The 20,383-nt window shown below is 46.0% G+C and overlaps 1 protein-coding gene across 1 annotated transcript; it reads right to left on the reverse strand.

Annotated features, from left to right (window-relative positions):
- Positions 1-2,066: 2,066 nt before the first annotated feature.
- On the reverse strand, positions 2,067-12,259 carry LOC125944621 (uncharacterized). Its single transcript, XM_049665129.1, has 3 exons — positions 11,965-12,259; positions 4,886-4,930; positions 2,067-2,253 (listed from the first exon to the last, which is right to left on the reverse strand). Exons 1-3 carry the CDS (start codon positions 12,257-12,259, stop codon positions 2,195-2,197), a joined length of 399 nt encoding a protein of 132 aa, XP_049521086.1. The 3' UTR covers positions 2,067-2,194.
- Between the last annotated feature and the right edge of the window lie 8,124 nt (positions 12,260-20,383).

A 20,383-nucleotide genomic window follows, 5' to 3' on the forward strand; every position in this document is an offset into this window, starting at 1 on the left:
TACAATACCAAAAGGAGACTCTTAGCGTGAGAAGAGGCCTGCTAAGCCAGAAAACACACTAAGGCAAAAGGCAAGTGGAACCGCCGCCTTGAAGTTCCTGCACCAGCTAACTGATGGCATAGATTTTGACGGTGTCTGCTCACATCGAGTTAACGTTTATCAAAAAAAATGGACTACACTGTGTTCTAAAAGCACTGAAGTCTGGACTTGGCAAGTTTCAAGAACTTTCACCGAGTCTGAGATTACAAGAAAATGCTTTGTAATCCGTGATATCACACTGACATGCTGGTGCTGGGGCTTTGGTGCGAAATTCAAAAAATGAAGCTTTCATCTTATCTTTGAAAAATAATCTGTTATTGTGCAACTAATTATTATAAAGTTTTGAAAGAACATATTGTCAAGCAACTGATTTTGCTTTTCGCTTTAGTGTTCCTTTAGGAGAACAATCTGTCTCTCTATATTTTGCTTTGTTTGCTTGTTTATTCAACATTCTCAGTTTCCTGTTTACAGGAACAAAAAGGCTTTAATACCCTTTCCTCTGCCCTTTAAATACTCTTCTTTCCTTTGCTGCAGTACACATTCTGCAAGTGTGTACTGTGGCAGGGCTTGCAGACCTATGCAAGCACTTGGTCTACGTGTACAGTTCCAGCCGTAAGGCATTAGTGCACGAATTCAGTACGACGTACAATGTGCCGATTTCACCTGCGATTTCAGTAGATTTGTGGTTCTGCCAACCATTCGTTTGTATTTCACACCAACTAACAGTTCAGTGCAGCTGCTTTGATTCACCAGTCACGCAGTATATTTAAAGTGTAATGACGTAGTTAGCACAAGCGTCGCTGTGGTCGCATGGCTCCTGAAGTGAGGAAGAGAAAGACGAAAGGATCGGTGTCGCTGGTTTTGCCTCGCACTGGCGTTTGGTTGGAACTGCTCGGGTGCTTTTTGCGCTGGACATAACAGGATTAAACGCCAATAAACCCCATATCATTTGGTGGAGGTGCTGGGTATCCTAACTATCCTAACAACTTGCCCTGGAACTCTGCAGCCGCACTCTGCCCTCCGCTACCCCCACGACCATGCCAGACGACGCCGGTGAGCGACCCACTTCGTCATTACAATGTGTACAGCTTTTTTCACACTAATAAGCTACAGGGCATCGTCGTAAGGAGCTGTGTCATTTGCCTTAAACCGTGTAGGTGACAGCATTCCCTTTTGTTGATCCACGGATGATTTGCCGGGCAACACTGGCTGCCACAAGCTAACCTAGTAATGTGGCCAGACACACTGCTGAAGTGGCATGTGCGATGCCACTTCAGCCATGTAGATGATCGTGCGGTATTGCTACACGAGTACACAAGATGCCGCAGCATGCAGTGCTTCTTGATTTGATTCCCTATTATTCGTGCTGTTTGCTCTAATGAAATGTTGAATAACGTGAGACGCGACAAAAATTTTCTCATACAGTAGAGGCTTCTTGCCATAGCCACTTTCGCTTTGTAGCAGTCAGTGATCCCTTTGTAGGGCAAACACGGGGGCAAGAGAAGATATTCCACCTGTATAGCCCGTTGCGGGTAACCGAAATTGCATTCACAAGGTTATTTTATGCGGCGAACATACCGTGAACATGTCTCAACACCACAGCAAATTCGATGAGACCTGTAGCAAAGCTCGCAAGGCCCAAACTTTATTTTCTATGCATGTTGTGTGCTCACTTGCATGTCAATCCTTCACGATGTTGGCAGATACCCAATGTGCGGTCACGGTTGTTAGCATTGTGCAAAAGGTCTATCTGTGGTTTGCCATGCTGCTACTGCTACTTATTGTGCAACCCATGTTTCTACCACAGTTCAGCCCACATTGTTCCCGACGTTCTGCTCTCTGTGACCACCTTATGTGTCTCTGTCACGACACATACACAACCTGGGAAGCAAATGCGAAACTTGCTCGTATAAAAGCTAGGGTGCTCTAAGGCTTGGCAGGATTTCTTAAAATATTTTTTTTTTTGAGTTTTGAGGTTCAGAACCTTTATTCACCACAAGAAAATTATGTCGAAAATGATATGTCAATACTCCTTTATCGCAGGAACATGAGGCACTGTATCCCAAATGGTACACACTGTAATTGTCAAAAATCAACAAAAATCTGTCTCGTCTATGGCATTGTGAGGTCTTTGCCACCGAACCAAGCACGTCCTCTATTGTTGTGGCGTCGATTTGTTGCGCATAACTGTGAGCGGCTCTTCGCTGTCTTCGGCTGGAAATAGTAAACGGTCTGAATTAGGGACTTTGGTGGAACATTAAGCACAAACAGACATTCCACTGCAGAGCCCAAATGCACCAGTAGCTTTTGTAGTAGGCAAAACTCCGACTGTATTCAGTACACCTCTCCAAAGAGAATTCCCTGCAGGCGTCGCCATAATGCTCTCTCGATTGTTATTAGGGCAATTTTTTTTACCTCCACTGGCTACAGGAGTAAGGTAGTGTAGAAAGTAGCCTTTTTTTTTTTAACTGGTGTAGAAAAAGCTGGCTCCGCCAACCTACACAAAGCCGTTTCTTAAAGGAGTATTGAAGCATGAAAACTACACATTTTACACCGCAGTTTCAATTAGTGTAGGTATCAGACGACAAACAAACAAACAGGCTGGAGTTGCAAATGCGTGATGCCATTTCGTGTGACTTTTGGCACTGATATGGCTACGATAGTGAAGGTTCGCTGCAAGGACAAGCGAAGTGCACGGACAATCAAAGTGTTGGCGTAACTGTGTGTCACAGATGGTTACAAAGGAAGGTGAGCTAATCCTCCAAGAAGGCAAAGGTATCTTACTCACGGGTGGTGCAGGCTGTTTCAGACTCTGCGCTGAATTATATACATAGAGAAGTTGTCTTCGTGCGCTGTGCATTCGCGATGTATTTAGCTGCAATTTGTCTAGACTTGTTGGGCTGCTAAGCTCAGCAGCCGCATTTCCATGGGGGCGAAATGCAAAAAACACCCAACATTGGCTTTTAGTTTCAGGCAAGGGCATATACACGCAGCCAGTAAGTGCGAAGTCAGGTGCTTTTTGTCTGCTTATGCAGAAGACGACGTGCAGGCTGCTCAGATTGGCTACAGCCCAGTTAGCCAAGTGCAGCACACGACGCCATAGCCTCTGCCCGGCACTACACTTGTCCGTACGAGCCTGCACGAAGTGTAGGTAAAAAAAAAAAATCACTGAGGATTACGATACTCCCTGATGGGGAAATTAGAGCGCACCTCTATACGTGTTTTCATTTCGCGATACGTTGGCTGGTGCGGACGATCTGTCTCGTGCGGCACGTTGCAAACGGAGCGAAGTGTGGCGCGACTGCCTCGCTAATGTGGAGATCGCGAGAGGTAGCGCGTGTGTGACGCGTAGGCGCGATTCACAGCAGCTGCCGCAGACAGACCTCCCAGACGATGTACGCTACTCTAGGGCCGTCTCGTAGCCATCGCCGCCGCACTACGCTTTTTGTCTCACGCTTTCGCCATACCCTCCGCTTTCCTCGTCGGGTCTTTCATCCACCGCTGGGCTCTTTCATCGTTCGCTCGGTTACGCCGACGCTCGCCGCAGTAACGGGCGCTCTAAATATAGCCCTGTTGTGAGCTGGCGTGTGCTCCGGCTCACAGGCTGACTGTAGGAACAACATGCGCCCACGTATCGCAGTGGGTGCTTCGTCCGCCTCCCCAGCAGCATAAACCCTGGTTGTGTCGAGTTAAATCAGCAGAGAATGATTTACAGTGTAGGAGAGTACGTCATAATAATGATTTAAGTGTATATATATAGACTGTGCCAGCCCGAGAACAATAACCATCGGGAATTGCAGCCGAGCGTTTTTGGAGCATTCTCCCGAGCCAGCATGGCCGCGAATTGAGCCTGCTTATAGATGTAACCTCAGCGTACGCAATATGGTGACGGTCTTATATATAAGCACGCGTATAGTCAATCTGGTAGGGTTTTCGCAGAAAACTGGAACAAGAGATGGGCTTTGTAGTGTGAAAAACAAGCAATAAAGTTAATAGGGTGAAAATAACCCGATTTGTATCAAATAACTTCCGGTTAAGCGTAAAAAAATGAGCAATAGTCATCGGCCATGAATGCCAGTACATGCGAATAGCGGAGCGCTTCTAGAAAGCTATTTGCTTGATTAAAAGAATGATGCGCGTAATTGCGCACATTTAGTAGCGTAGAAGAAAAGTGCAAATGAGAAATTATAACAATGAATGCGAACACATTACTTGTCGAGAGAGAGAATATTGGCCGAGTATAATTAAAAATGAAGGAAATACATTAAAATTCGAGTAAGGATTGTAATTTTGAAATACTAAAAAAAAAAAAAAAGAGTAACAAGAAAAGGAGGGAGCTTATGAGAAGAAACTGAGACAAGAAAATGTGATCCCATAAGTTCTGACCTGAGGTGACACCACAAGAGTTAAGCGCTGCTGTTTTTACATTCTTGACATTCGAGAGCTCTCTTTAAAAACATTTATGATTGTTTGCTGCAGTGTATTAACCCGCCGTGGTTGCTTAGTGGCTGTGGTATTGGGCTGCTAAGCACGATGTCACAGGATCGAATCCCGGCCACGGGAGCTGCATTTCCATGGGGGCGAAATGCGAAAACACCCGTGTACTTAAATTTAGGTGCCCGTTAAAGAACCCCAGGTGGTCCAAATGATCCCGGAGTCACGCACTACGGCGTGCCTCATAATCAGTTTTGGCACGTAAAACCCCATGATTTAATTTGAATAATTTGCTGCAGTGTATTGAACTTGTGGATGAAAAATCACTATAATTACTGCCTCTCAGAGAGAACGAAAGCTTGTATAGGAGAGGAGCGCACATTACCGTACTATGCTGTCGACGTCAGCTTACCTGTCGCGTTTTGCGGCCGCCCTTCCTCTTGACTGCCGGTCAGTTCTGCAGAGCAAAAGACGCACGTCACAAGAGGGGCACGGTATACTGACCATACCAGCCTGCCACAGTGCCGAGTGTGTCGATCGAGGAACACGTTTTGTCCATGCATAGTTGAAGCTTCGTCCAAGTGTACTCGTCCTCACCTCGTAGCTTATTGTATACAACCGGAGGGGTTTTGTAGCTTCCCATAGCCGGAAAACAGCTGTCGGTCTAAAAAGCGATGTAACGTGCGCGTGTGGGAGGCTCGATGTGCTTACGTCCCCTGCGGCACTATACAATTAAGTGTATCGTAGTGTTGATCGAAGGTACTGTTTCAAGCACTGACAGGCTTGTATTTAACTTTTCAACAAGGGCTTGGGAGGGAGGGTGCACTGGAGCTTTTACTGCAACTAGCGCACAAGCCCTAGGAAACGGGATTTGGCTGCAAGAAATGCACGTAACTTAATATCACCGTCATTTCGTCAACTCGAGCATTCGTATGGGCTAAAAGGTCGGAGGTAATACTTGAATAGAATGGATTCAATCAATCTGAACATGTTCAAATTTTCAACGAGGTAATCCTAAATGGCGAAGTTGAGTGCCTGGCTGCAGAGATGGAATAATTGAAGGTCCGGTGAAGACAAAGCTCATGCGAAAGCATTCCACAAGCCACACAGCGCACAAGCAGTCAGTGAAATGGTGCGAGCGATAAAGACTTGTTCAATTTAACCACGTATCGCTGTAAATTATTCAAGGTCGCAAAGATATGCTGAGTATTTTTTTTTTATGAAATGGACCGAAACATCTATTCCACAATCACCATGGTGCTAAGAGAAATACATCCACCGCAGGAGCGGATGCTTTAGTGCACCAGGAAAAGTATTTAACAAAAAAGTGTGTGTTTTCAGTTGCACTGAAGTACGTAGAGTCGGCCGCAAAAGTTTAAGGGACACGGGTACCCGCTACAAATCTGAATTTCTGCTCTGTTAAGTCATCACTCTTCTAAGTAACGTATCACTGTGTTGGTGGCAAAGGCTACTACGCACTGAAACTTTGAATTTGAGGCTATGTTACAAGTTTTTGCGAGAATAATCTCAAATCCCGTGTCCCCAAAACGCCTGCAGAAACAAGCTTCTCCCCTCAAAGCGGCATATTGCGGAGAAGCCAGCTTTGCACGCTTTTTAGGGATTGCGCACGCGCTTGAGAGGATTAACCCCCTACTGCATGAATTTTTTTCTTGTAATAAAATTAGGCAGGCCTTTGTGTAGTCCGGATATGCCCAAGTAAATCTCAATTTTCTAAAGAAATGCATATTGGCGATTTTATAAGCATAAATTGTCGCGTAGCATACCGCGTGTTTCACGGAACTAGAACCAAAATCTAAATACAGAGCAGCACACCTTAGACAATGAGACCAACGGTATATTGTCCGTAGTCGTCTTGAGTTGCTCGTAATATATTTAAGTACGGACCATTAGTCAAGTTCAATTAGTAACTATCCGTTTTAGGGTATATGTCGTACGTATTTGAAAAATTGTAATAGAACATTGTCAGAAACACCAAACGAAGTTGTTTCCATGGCGTTATCGTTTACGTGGTTCTTTTTTTTTTTTTTCGGGCACTGAAAAAAGCCAGTGAAGTATGGAAAAAAAAAAAAACTGACGTAACTGGGGGGAGCTGTTGCGCGTCTGGATGGCAGCGCGTTTAATCGTGTGTTTAAGAACGAAGCATGCGTACTCGTACTAAAACCCCCCCAAAAAATATCTCATCATTTAGGACAGTGGCGGTTGTAGATTTCACAATGAAGGTGTTGATGTACGCTGGACGCCGTGTCCGATCGCTTTATTTATTTACGATATGTATGCCGTGGCCTCCGAGGTCGCACCGGCCGTATTATACTTCGAGGACTTTCTCCTTTAGGGCCCCGGAAAAATGAACCACGTTAGAGATGACGCAATAGATACAACATATTGCATGATACATTATATCATACGCCATGCAGTGACGAGTATATTTTATCACCATACGGAGATGCATTTGAATTGCAGAAAACCTGAAAAAAGTACCCGAGTCACTGGAAAAACCTTGATATTCTGCTGTAAAAATGGAGCCGCGTATTGCTTGCAATTAAATCTAGTGCAAGTTCCTATAAAATTTGATGACGTCATCCTTCATTGACCATTTGGAAGCCTCAATATCTGGGCGGTGTTGTGATCGGCCGTTTACCCCGCGAAAACAGTCGCTGACGGAGAACGCGATAACGATGAACGTGCCGATGACCCCGTCCGAGCCTTCCCCGACCGTGACGACTCATGACCAGCAGTTGGGCTCTACCGGGAGGGGTTCAACCAGGAGTAGCTCTGCCAGAAGGGATGTGCTCTCACTGTGCTTTCCTACTCCCCTGGTTGTGCACAGTGATGTGAGTGTGTTTTGGATAAAGCTCCCATCGGAGGAGGAGGGCTACCAACCTCCGGATCGGTGGGACATGCGGTCATCCTTCTCCTGGCGCCGGATTTGGGGAAGACGACCGGAAAATGACAACGGAGTTGTTAAAAGAGGGTACTGACGCTGGAAGAGAGAGATCGGCAGCTACCCGCCGGGGTGGCTTAGTTAGCTAAGGCGTTGCGCTGCTGAGCACGAGGCCGCGGGATCTAATCCCGGCCCCGGCGGCCGAAATGCAAAAACTCCCGTGTGCAATTGCGTTGTAGTGCACGTTAAAGAACCCCAGGTGGTCAAAAATTAATCCGGAGCCCTCCACTACGGCGTGCCTCATAATCAGAACTGGTTTTGGCACGTAAAACCCCAGAAAGGAGAAAAGATCGGCAGCTGGAACTTGATCATGAACGTCTTCTGCAATTCTTACAAAACGCTTGTACATAATGTATAATATAAACGTGTGTGTTTAAACGTCTTGGATGTCGGACCCAGACCCACGTTCTCTTACTCCTCCACGCTGAATGGATACAAACCAGTCGCAACAGCGGGAACCTTTAGAGCGCTTTCTTGTACAATAATTTTTTTCAGTCTTTAGGAGACTTACGCAAGCAAAAAAGAAAGCCTTCTTCCTTTTCTTCCTCGTGTATTTTTGTTGCTCTGTTGTCAATAACTCTTGGAACAGGACAGGTCCAGTGGCATGTTTATTGTAAACACTGCCAGCATTTTCATTTCCTGGCACAGTCATCACAATAATGCTATCAAGAAACAGTTTAGCCTATATAAACATATTCTCTCACTAAATTTGTTCTCGCGATGAAACAAATATGTGCTCTACTTCACAAAACAACTCATAACTGCATGCTGTATCATATGATGCAGCAATTAAAGTGGCCCTGAACCACTTTTTATCGAAGTGGAGGAAGGCATTTGAAGTGAAAATTGGCTATTTCTGAAATACATTGCCGCAAAAAGTACTTCATTGCGTTCAGCAGAAGCGGAGTTTTCGGCAATCAAACACGGCCTCCGCTGTGCACCCGTTCCTTCTTCCCTTGCACTGCGAAGGCTACAGCGGAGTGGGGCGTGGCCACAACGCTCCACCTTCTAAATGTCACCGTGGCGCGCAGACGCCACGACTTCCGATTTTGGTGCCTACGACGCGCTAAATGTAAGCCAAACGGGGTTGTCCTAAACGAGTTGCAGTGCGCTTAGCCAGTGGACTCGTGGCGGCACCCCGCGGCACCTCGCGGCGGCCGCGGTATGGGAATCCGCTTTATTACGAAATAAAGCGTCCACAAGAGAGTGAGAAGCAGGCTTCTGTTTGAAAAGAGAGCGTTTGAGAGAAAGCTAGGTCACTTCGCGCACCGCGTACGACAGCAAAACTTGGATGAGGTGTTCACAGCAGCGTATTCTACCTGCGGACGCTGTTATCTCACCAAGCCTGAGGGGCGGTTCAGGACCCCTTTAATGCTTGCCTCACAGAACAACCCGAATGTCTTTCCCGGTGAAAACATTACAATAGGCTGATAAAGAACAAATACCCCTGTATTGTTTGTCCTGATTTCATAGCCACTTCGGCTGCGTCAGCTGGTATGCTTAGAAAGCAGGCGCCCCTCGACCATCGGAGAGAGAGAGAGAGGACAGGGCGGTTACGGGTGTCGAATGTTTAAGCGTTAGCTGTGGGGCGGGCTAGGGGTTTTCGCTCCCGATGTCAAGCTCGCGAGATTGCTTGGGGTGTGAAGGCCCTGCTTCCTCGATGACATTTTAGTGTAAATGATGTTTTATAGCATTCTCCTTTAAAACACTACGCTCCGCTCCGATGCTTGAGTGCTCGCCGCCTTTCTGAGCAATACTGGCGCAGCGGAAGGCTTTATGACGACGACGGCATGAGGACGATGAGTGTATGACGACGGATGTATAATGACGATGGCTTGACGACTGTATGACGAGAATCGGATGACGACGATGGAGCAACGACGGCATCACAACGACGGTATGATAACGAATACGTGGCGCAATCTGAAGTAATGACAATTGTATAGCGACGGGGACGGCTTGAGTACAATGGGATGGCAGAGAGTGTATGGCGAAGATGGCGGAACGACGACGGCATGATGACAATGGAACCACCACGATGGCATCACGATAACGCTAGGACAACTCTACATGACAATGACGATGATGGCATGAAAACGGCGTCATAATCACGATTGAATGACGGCAGCATGGTTACAATGAAATCACGAAGAAGGAATGACATCGATGGCCGTAAACGACAAACGAGTGACAAAGGCCGTAAACGACGACGGCATATGACAGCAATGTGATGGCGATAATGGCGTGACGACGAGGGCAAGACGATAATCGTACGAAGAAGCTGGAATGATGACGACAGCAAGAGGTGGAGTACTGACGAGTATCGGATTTCGACGACTGTATGACGGCCACTTTATTACAACGATGGCGTGACGATGACTGTACGGTGACGACGGCGTGACGAGAACCGGAGGACGAAACTGGAATGACGACGATGGAACGACCACGACGGCATGACAACGCGCATACAAATGAAAGTACTTTATAGCGCCTCTCGCTGTGGACGGTGCCAACGGCGCCAAAATGAGTAACGAGCTAAGAAAACTGTCGAAGTAACATGTTTATTTAAGAACTTCTTGCGTGTTGTGGGACGAGCTGCTGCCATGCATTCTTTGCGCAGAGCCTGCAGGCGATCGCGTACCGGAACCTTCAGAACTGTATCTATACCCGTATCGGGACGAGCGAAGAAAATTCCCAGAGCTTCGGCCTGTCCTTACTCGCTCACGGGGCACACTCATTTTCGAGGCCCAAACAAACACACTGCTCACCCCTGCACGCACACACCTACTTCGTGGCCTCATCACCCTCCACCTTGCCGACATTGTGGATACCACCCCACGGGCCCCGCATATGTCCTCTGGGGCTGCTTTCCCTCGCCCACAACCCTCCCATACCCCACTGAACTCACCCCCAAACCGACCGCCGAGTGGCTGACTCGGTGGTCGGTACCTGACGTCGGTATACCTACATGCCAAAGGTATACCTAGCGGACTACACATAAGCGCAGCGCTGAGCTACGCCGCCAACGAGACCCTGGTCTAAGGGTTTTCGACTTTCTTAACTGCAATGAAAATGAAGTGTTCTCTCTCTCTCTCTCTCTCTCTGTCTCTCGAGAAAAAAAATTATTCGGAAAGATTTCCAGAGATTAGGTCTCTAAGCATTTCATTGGCGACACATATATTCCGTGTAAATACGGCAGGTCATGTAGAAATACTTAATAAACCACGTATACGTTCGTGTATATCCAAAATAGCCTGTAAAACACGCTTAACTGTTGTCAAATCATTTTACTGCATTAGTCTTCCCTCGGCCCGTTTGAAGAAAAGCAACGTACGTAAATATTTGTTTTCGGTGTTTGTCTTTCCGAGCACCATAGTTAACATCAGACGTGGTTCAGCAGGAAATAGACCAAGCGCTTACTGACGAAACCGAATCCCGGGTCTGCTGTCGGGCTCATCCGTTTGGTGCAAAATGAAAACGTGCATACGATATACCTAATTAATGCAGGCGAATTGTTGGCTATTAATGCGAAAAGTTACCGCTTTACTCGTGGTCTCGCCGCCAGTCTCGGGAGAAGGAAATACTGGTCGCACATATGAATGAGAAGAAAGGAAACGTAGGGCCCGATTTTCATTAGTCATATCATAAGAAGCCAACAAACAAATACACCAAGGACAGCATAAGGGAAACTACTTGTACTTATTAATCGAATTAAAGAAATGATAAATTAATGGAAAGTGGATGAAAGAACAACTGGCCGCAGGTGGGGCACGAACCCACCTCTTCGCATTACGCGTGCGATGCTCTTACCAATTGAGCTACCGCGGCGCCGTCTTCCCATCCACTTTCTGTGGTATTTATGTTTAGTATCTACTAGAACTAAACCTGGGAGTATCAGGCCAGCTCCACCACTCACGGCCTTGACGGCGGGTGTGGAACATCCTTTCTGCCGCAGGCGTCACGTGTGCGTGATCTTTTTAGGTGAAACCAACTGGTTAATAAACCCACACATATTGGTAAGGGCATCGCACGCGTAATGCGAAGACGTGGGTTCGTGCCCCACCTGCGGCCAGCTGATTTTTCATCCACTTTCCATTAATTTATCATTTCTTTAATTCGATTAGTAAGTACAAGTAATTTCCCCTATGCTGTCCTTGGTGTCTTTTTTTGTTGGCTTCTTATGGTCGTACATGTATAATACATGGTTATTATTGTACGCTGTCGTGTCACGTTCAAAGAATACTTGGAGCAACCTTTCGAATCCTTGAACATGGTTTTTTAACAAATTTTCTCTCCTCCGGTGGTCTCTACAAGTGCTTAGCGTGGCACCACAGATGTGCGTTGGCATAAGTCGAGCAATAAGCTGACGACTTCAGCTCGTGCCTTATTTCGGCCTGCACTATCCGCTAGAGTCTTGTCAGTCCGCCAATAAGCATGCACGGTGGTGGGTAATATATTCAGCGGATGACGCCTCCGCTTCGACGCGCCCACGGCGAACCCTGTTGTGCGTCAGGGTGAAAGCAGCGTACCGAACAGGGCGACGCACTTGTTCTCCTGCCAGAGCGTGCCGGCCATGCAGTCGCAGCGCGGCGGCTTGAGGAACTGGTCGCAGACCATGTTGGTGCGCTTTGCACAGCGCATGCGCCCGTCGCAGGGCTCCCCGGGCTGCGCGGGGCTCTCGGAGCAGCCGCTGCCTTCTTCCACGTAGCCGCTGTCGCAGAGGCAGACGCGGTCGAAGCCGTCCGAGCCGCACACCAGGTTCGCCTCGTCCTGGCAGTCGCCGTCCTCCACGCACGCCATCCGCAGGCCCATGCCTGCCGCCATTGGACGGGAAAAAGGAAACTGTACTGTTTGCACGTGGGCCGCTGAGCTTCCTCAAGCGAAGCTTTCTTGCCGAGTTCCAGGCACCTTTTCGTACCTATTTGGCCTGTAACGCCACTGATGCAGGCGTCGATAAGCGGCACAGAACACCCACTCTCGCGAGCTAGTCATCGCGTTTGGCGCGTTTCGATCCGCAGTTGCACTAGGAGAAGCCGAGGCACCAGAAACACCGCGAGTGCAACAGATCACCACTGCAAATATTACCAAAGAATATACGTGATGTACTGCACGTAAATATGTTAAATGTGTGTATATATAATATCTAGCCTCTCTGTAATTCACTTCAAATAAAATTATTTCTTAGTATAACATGATGCTCTTTAATAGTAATAGTACGCATGAAATGCTGTTGGCTCCCGTTCTCGGCGACCTTCAAGTAACCTTGAGCCAAACCAAAAGCCAAAGCCGTTATCCGGGCACTCAAACGAAAACATCCGGGCATCGATGTGAGAACAAAATGAGATCATTCAGGCAACCAGTCAAAAGTAAAAAAGAAAAAAAAAAGAATGCGGTCTCTGGATCCCAACCCTTTGTACAGGACCGCATTACATACGCCAGTTACTACCCAAAGAAGTTACAAAAAATATTGCTGCCGAGTTCTTCATAATGTTTCTTCACAATGCCACTCAAGCTGTAACTTCTAAGAGTACGCTGAAGTTTTATTTTTCATTTCCAATAGCGGCGTTCAAAAGGCAGATACAGGGCACCATACCCTTGATTGCCATCTTTTGGCGCTGAGACAGGGTTTCCTGCGCTCTTTTGAACGCCAACGGTCCGTGAGTTCCGCGACGCTGGTTTTGCGCCGCCTTCAGGCACTTTTCTTCTTCTAGCTGGGCAGTGCGCTCTGTCTCTCTGGTGTCTTTCATTGCATGTCGTGCCACCTTCAGCCGGTTTTCTTCTTCTAGCTGGGCAGCTGGGCAGCGTTCATACGGACTAGCGCACAGTATGGCGTGCTGCGGTGTGGTGGGGTGTGCCGTTGCGAACGTTTTAAGATTGTGAATAGTATATCATCTACAAGCAGTCGGCTTTGCCGGTAGCCATTTCATGGTTACGTCTACTGTCGATTACGGGTGAGTCAACAATTTTTTTTTTATGCCTCAAAGACCATACTTCATATGCACACACACATGGTTCACGAGTCAATCACACCAAGAATGCCTCGCTTTACGTAGATGTCAACTGGTGTTGAGTCTGACTGTTTTAGATCTGTCGCGCGGGGCCCTGCCAGAATACTGCACTCGTGGTCTAGTGAAAGGGCGAAGGCATCTGTCACTCCAAATAGCTTATAGTCCAAGCAACCGCGCATATACACTTAGGGTGATTATTTTCAAGTTTTATGGAATTAAAAAAAATATCCTGTTGTAGAAAACATAATTCTTGTCCTTGAGCTGGATTATTCATAGAGACGGACATTACTTGCACGACAAATCGAAACACATATTCAAATAAGTAACAAAAATCTCCTAATTATATTTTGAATAGATTACTTTACGGCACATATTGCAATTTACGAAATTTTGCCGGCGAGTTTGCAAGGCGTATCCACTTGGAATGAATTTCCAGAATGACACCAGTTTGTAGATAAGCGCCATCAATCTTGCCGTAAAAATGTACTGTTGTCCAACTTTCGTTTTTTTAACAAAACGCTCCTTTATGCATTAAAACACAAAAGTAACTGGAACGCCCATGTAGTTCGTTTCACATTTTGGGAAATAATTTATCGAAACCGGTGTCTTTCTGGAAATACATTTCAAGTGGATACGTTTTGCAAGCTCACCGGCTACAAATAATTCATTTCAATATGGGCCGTAAAGTAATTAATTCAGAAGTTAATTTGTGCGTTTTCTTAATTACCTGAATATGGGTCTCGATTTCTCGTGATAGTAATGTCCGTCTCTTCGAATAATCAAGCTCAAGGGCACGAGTTTTGCTATATGCCACAGGCGATTAAAAAAAAATTCAAAATCTTATAAATTATCACCCTGTATATATGTTCTGTGTGTATGTGGAGTGTTCGCAAATCTAATCACAGCTGGCGGGTTCGTACGTTCATCAGGCGTTCGAACTGCATATTTTGTTTCATCAAGACGAAAGTATAGTTCAGGATGACCCTCATAATCGTCTACTCTATACATCACTTATAAATTCCACACATTTTGCTCTGGTAGCAGCGGGTCATATAGCGTACATGCACTAAAATCTTCAAAGCAGTACACTCGACTTTATTTCGCTGACACAGCTTACAGGCCAGCAAAACTTGCCACTGTGCATTGGTACCGCTGTCGCAAAACGCAATGGTGAACTTTTAATAAAGCAAATTCCGCCATTCTATATCTAATATTATCTAATATCTTGGTTGAGAACTTTCCTTGCAGACTGATACAATTTCTACTGACTATTTCGTTGTTTGTTGTCAATAAACGTCCACTAGTGCTTCAGCGGGCAATGTAACACTATTTTAATGTGACAGAGTTTAACAGGTAAATTTGCTAATGAGATTGAACTTTTACAGTCACTTTTCTCATTTGCTATTGGCAAGGACAGAACGCAACTGTAACATTTTGTTGTGTGCAATATTGCTTGAACAGCCATCGTAAACGTCGTTTGCATATTGTCAGCTATCAGATGTGGGCATTCATCACATTCAATTCTGATAGTAAAACGGTATAGTCGTGCCTGAAACGGATATTCGTGCGATATATATATATATATATATATATATATATATATATATATGAACTTTTTTGAGTGTCTGTGGCTTATGTAGAGGTGCACATTGAGTCCGGTGAAAGCTGTGATCCCTCGTGCTCTTGGAAACTCGCGTTAAATACCGAACCTAAAAACTCACGCGCACGCATACTCACGGGCGCACGCGCATGTGTACACGTATACATTTGCATGGACACGCACGCACACGGACTTCCTATGACGGGTCCTGTAGCAGACGCCGCGCAAGCCATGATCGTTCAGACTGCCGGCACGAGTGAAAAATGCAACCACACAGATTTCTATCACTATAATTCAACGGGTAGTCGAAGGAATGTAGGCAGAACCTGTTTCTCTGGAGAGGATTGATTTGTGATTGCAATTGGTTCAGCTATACATGCAAAAGCCTTTCTTTTTTCTGCACTCTTAAAATACGACTGTTTCTTCTGGATTTCTGCATTTCGGCGAGCTTATTAAGTTGCATGTACGAGTATTATGTCCTTGTGCCTGATGAGCTCTTTGTAAATTCGCTTTCTAGTGTCCAAGTGCACGTACATTGAGGCAATAACACCGCAAATTCGTCATGATCGTACCAAATACAACCTAATACTTACGCTGCTTCTCGTAAGGCACAGTTATGGGGCTAACTGCAAGAGTTGGCAACAGAAAGAGTGAGCGAACTTCTCGGAACATTGTCATCTTCGTAAACACGGTCAAAATTTGAGGCAGCCACTTACCGGCGGAGCTTTCATCTGTGTACTCTGTGAGGTTGAAAAAAAAAAATTTTTTTTTTTTTTTTTGCACTGTTGACGCGAATGACGGAGTAGCCTTGGCACTGCGCGGACAAACGTAACTGTTTGGAATTGAGTCTATTTGACGACTGGTTCGAGTATATACCACCTGCACCCCGTCCACACGTTATTCGACGTGATTGCAGGAACGGAATACGGCGTAAAATGCTCGTTGAATGGGCGTTGAATGAATACAGTCGGACTGACATTGCGTTCTCGCAACATAAACTATGCTTAGCGACAGTCCAAATGTGATTACCTTTGTTATACTGTAGAAATATTATTTGACATTGAAGTGACGGTAAAGTGTGCGTTCACAATTATTCTTTTTATTGGGTTAATTTGTGCCCGGAAATGAAAACAATTAGCACTCAAAGCACAATAGCGGCGAGAGAGGACCGGGAGGACGCAGCGTCCTCCCTGTTCTGTGGTCTTCCCTTTGAGCACTGGAAATGCATAAAATGTCAAAATTCCAAATAGCCCAACTCTTTGTCACAACAGATGCCATTCAGATTTGCTCAGTGCCCTGGAACATGCTTATCAGCGTTGCCAACCGTACATATTTGACCCTATACATGAAGTGATTTTGACATTTTATTGGTATATGGACTTAGAGATGTCCTGTCGTTTTGCGATTAACCTTTTTTTTTTGGGGGGGGGGGGGGGGGGGGGGCGGGGGTACTTGGCGTTTTGTGCGCAGAGCGACGGTGCAATTTTCATCGTGCCCTCAGAAAACAGCGCTGCGCACAAGAACTATCTGGTTCTATGGTCGTCTCGTTGTTGGTTCCTGGATGACATATTTCCGTGTTGTGTACTTATGCAAAACTATCGGTTGAAATATCGGGCGGACAGCGCGGCTAAATCAGACAAAAGAACGAGCAGCCGTTTAGTCAACACGACATGCCAATACGAGGCCCCTCCGATTGTATTGCCGCATGTCTGCTCGATGCACGCGCCCCGCTAGAGTGCTGCCATTCTTTGAAGGAGTCAATGCCACCTCGCCTCGCCGTCGTCGGAGCGTCCGCCATGTTTGGGCCCTCGCCGCGCTTCGGTTAAACTGCGCCGGCCGTCTTGTCGCCCTTATGATCCGTCGCGAGATTCTTAAGATGCCTGGATATTGCATGCCACAGTGCAAGAACCACTCTAGGAATGACTGGAAGATGTTTTCTTTCCCAAGGGATTGTAAAAGAAGACTCCTATGGACGGCGAAGATCAAGCGTGATAAGTGGCTGCCGACGAATGCATCGCGTGTATACAGCGTAACTGATGCAACCTTTGTTGTTGTTTGCTATCACTTTTCCTTCATTACGACTGATACTTTAGGGTCATTTTTGAAACGACGTGTATATTACAAGTAACGCAGGCATGGATTAAATTATCACAAGTTATGTTTGCGGTTTAAGCTGCGCTTGGATGCCTCCTTACGGTGCACCTATCGCAACTGAGCGTTTGGCAAACTCGGAATGCCGAATCGTTTCATCGCGTTCGAACCGTTTCCAGGAATTTGGCATTATTTTGGGGGTCAGCTTGGAAAACGTACTTTCTGCATCGCCAGCGTCGTCTCTTCTTTTTTTTTTTTTCTGTACGAGGGTATTATTATAGATATCATCGCCTTATTATTACTGAACTGTGAGCTTTCGCTCCGAATAGTGTTTTTTTTTTCTTTTGCCTAGCTCCAGAAAGAAAAGCTTATTTTGCGTTATTCGGTGGAATGATTTCCCAGAACTACTTTCTCTGAGCGAATATTTCCTGTCTACAAATATACGCTGTCATCAGTTTTAAATCGGCATTCGCGGTGCTGAAATTTTTTTGACACATTACAGAAGTACGGTCATTCTTGCTGCGATTGGCAAATGACATTTTTATGCTTGCTACATTTTCGCTAGTATTTTCTTGAAATAAGATATAAAGCCATATTTGAAACAGGCGCTTAATAACGCTACACAATGACGAACATGTACAGAAATTTGTCCACACTCAACAAGTGCCTGGGAACCCGCGTGCGGATTCTGATCCTTCAAGATTTTGCAAAAAAAAAAAAAAAAAAAAAAGCTAGTAGACCTCACGGTCCTCACGTCAGGAAATTTATGACATGGTGATCTATGGCTGTATTGGTCGATGGCGAGGAATGCTGAGTATATGCTACTTGTAACTGAGCTTTATTGAAGCAAACAACGACACCAACAGTGTGCACCTACGATGGGGCCCGACTGTTGGTACTGCACCCATAGGGATCAGTAAGCACCAATCAAGCCACAATCCGAAAATGGATGTTTGCTCTAGTCACAACATATAGGAGATGGAGAAGTCAGACATAGAAGCAGGACCTTCCGGAGCAAGCCCGTAATCAGGACCGGGACGGAACTGTTGTCTTCCCTATATATTTCATTTCATTTTATTTTCGATCCATATCTGTAGTACAACCGTCGTATCTGCGAGTGCAGTACTTTACTTCTGTATTCCCGCTAATTCGTTTGCTTGTGGTTGCGTTGCTCGTTTAAATAAAAAAAGACAGGCAAACTTGCATTGCGTGCTTCAATGTGCACGTCCGGAAGTCTCGACAGGAATAATTGCTGACATAAAAAAACATACATTCTGTGGCTTTAATGGCCGGCATATCATTAGGTTTCTTTTCCGTATTATACAGTCACCGTGAAAAATACCTTTTCACTATTGCTTTTGTAAAGGACACTATTTCGCAGCTCTCATTTGCCTGAAAAAATCTAACCTGCCGTCTTTTCCAATAGTTTAGAAAAACACGCCGCGAACACGCACACCAAAATTGAAAGTAAAGAGTGACTGCCTGCAGCCCTGGCGACCAAGAACAGCTGTGTACCACATAGCTACTAAGGCAGCTTTGAGGCAGCTCTGCGCCGGCTTTGAGGACGATTACCTTCTGGGACGCTGTTAGACGCTCTACATCCGATTACTTGTAATGCGTGTCTGGAAACCTACAGACAGCGAGTCCTGTGAATGATATTGCGTTTGCGAAGACTACCCCAGCACAAAACGCCTTTACCCTGTACGGAGCGGAAGCGAGCGAGCGCATCGAGGCACCCTATAGTCACTGCCACTCTTCGCGATGAGTGAATGAGACAGGACTATAATTGAGGTTACATCTCGTTAAAAAGCGCGAAACCAGACAAACAAGGCAAAAATAGGAAAGGCGCGACGAAAACAAGCGCTGACCGCGAACTTGATTTGAGAGCCAGGTTTTTTTCTCCGTAATCCAGTAGAGGGAGACACCGTTTTGGGCGCTGCATGGATGGATGGATGGATGGATGGATGAGGCTGAACCCTTTAACTCGGGCGGTGGCATACGCCACCTAGCCATGGCTATTAACATAATTTGTACTTTGTGGTGGGTGAAATTTCACCCCTGCCTTAATTTTATCCACCAATCAGATAACCTCTGTTTGGTTATTTCTACCCGCTTAAAGTCTATTTTGCCTTCACTGTCCCTAAACCCCAATGCTATGAAAAAATCAGCCCCGTTGCCTTGCACTGTAGGGTTAAGCCCCTTACAGAAAAGTATGAGGTGTTCAGCCGTTTCCTCTTCTTCTCCACACGCACAGCACAACGTGTCTATACCTTGGTACTTGACTCGGTACATCTTAGTCCGCAATACTCCCGTCCTGGCTTCAAACAACAAAGAGCTTCCCCTAGAATTATCGTAGATATTTTCTTTGGCAATTTCTTGCTTGAAAGTTCGGTACGTGCCCAGTGCTGATTTCGTCTGCATCCCTGTTTTCCACAGACCCCTCTCTGTTTCCTTAACCTTTTTCTTAACCGCTGTTTCCTGGTTTGCACCCCTCCTGCCGTCCAAATATTTGATTGACAGTTTTCTGGTCAGCTTCCTCCATTTTGTATCAACATTCCTCGTGTACAAATAACTGAAAACTCTCCTTGCCCACCGCTTTTCTGCCATCTCTCTCAATCGCTCCTCAAATTCTATCTTGCTGCTGGCTTCCCTGCCCTCGAATGACGTCCATCCCATGTCACCCTGTACCCCCTGATTTGGTGTATTTCCGTGTGCTCCCAGAGCCAGTCTACCTACCCCTCGCTGCTTAACTTCCAACCTTGCTCGAACCTCTGATCTCATGCACAGGACCGCATTGCCGAAAGTCAAACTAGGGATTGTCCTTTTCGTTTCCATTCTTTGCATCCAATTCACGGTCTCTATTTCTCTCACTTTCTTTCTGATGACCCCTGGCTGTCTATTTACAGTTTCGATTATCCTGTACTTGGTTGCCAACTTCCTTGACCTCTTCCTCCATTCTGTGTCCACGCTTTTCATGTAGAGATACTTGTGCACTTTAGCCGCCCATTTATTTTCATCCAAGTTCCTGAGCCTTTCTTCAAAACTAATTTTGCTTTGTGCTTCTCTGACTTCAAAAGAGGCCCAACCCATGTCTCCATGCACTGCCTCATTTGTCGTATTACCGTGTGCTCCCAAAGCCAACCGGCCTACTGATCTTTGGTTAACTTCCAAACCCGCCAATATATCCGATTTTAAGCATATAATGGCATTTGCGAATGTTAGCGCTGGCACCATTACTCCTTTCCAGAT

Source organism: Dermacentor silvarum, chromosome 4 (assembly GCF_013339745.2).
Source record: "Dermacentor silvarum isolate Dsil-2018 chromosome 4, BIME_Dsil_1.4, whole genome shotgun sequence".
NCBI classification, from domain to species: domain Eukaryota; kingdom Metazoa; phylum Arthropoda; class Arachnida; order Ixodida; family Ixodidae; genus Dermacentor; species Dermacentor silvarum.

Coding starts and splice junctions, on each gene's coding strand:
- LOC125944621 (XM_049665129.1), bottom strand. CDS start 12,259: ATGGCGGCAGGCATGGGCCTGCGGATGGCGTGCGTGGAGGACGGCGAC. Junction 4,931..11,964: donor CAAGTGCGTCGCCCTGTTCG/GTACGCTGCTTT, acceptor TTTGCTCTGCAG/AACTGACCGGCAGTCAAGAG. Junction 2,254..4,885: donor GCGGCCGCAAAACGCGACAG/GTAAGCTGACGT, acceptor TACTATTTCCAG/CCGAAGACAGCGAAGAGCCG.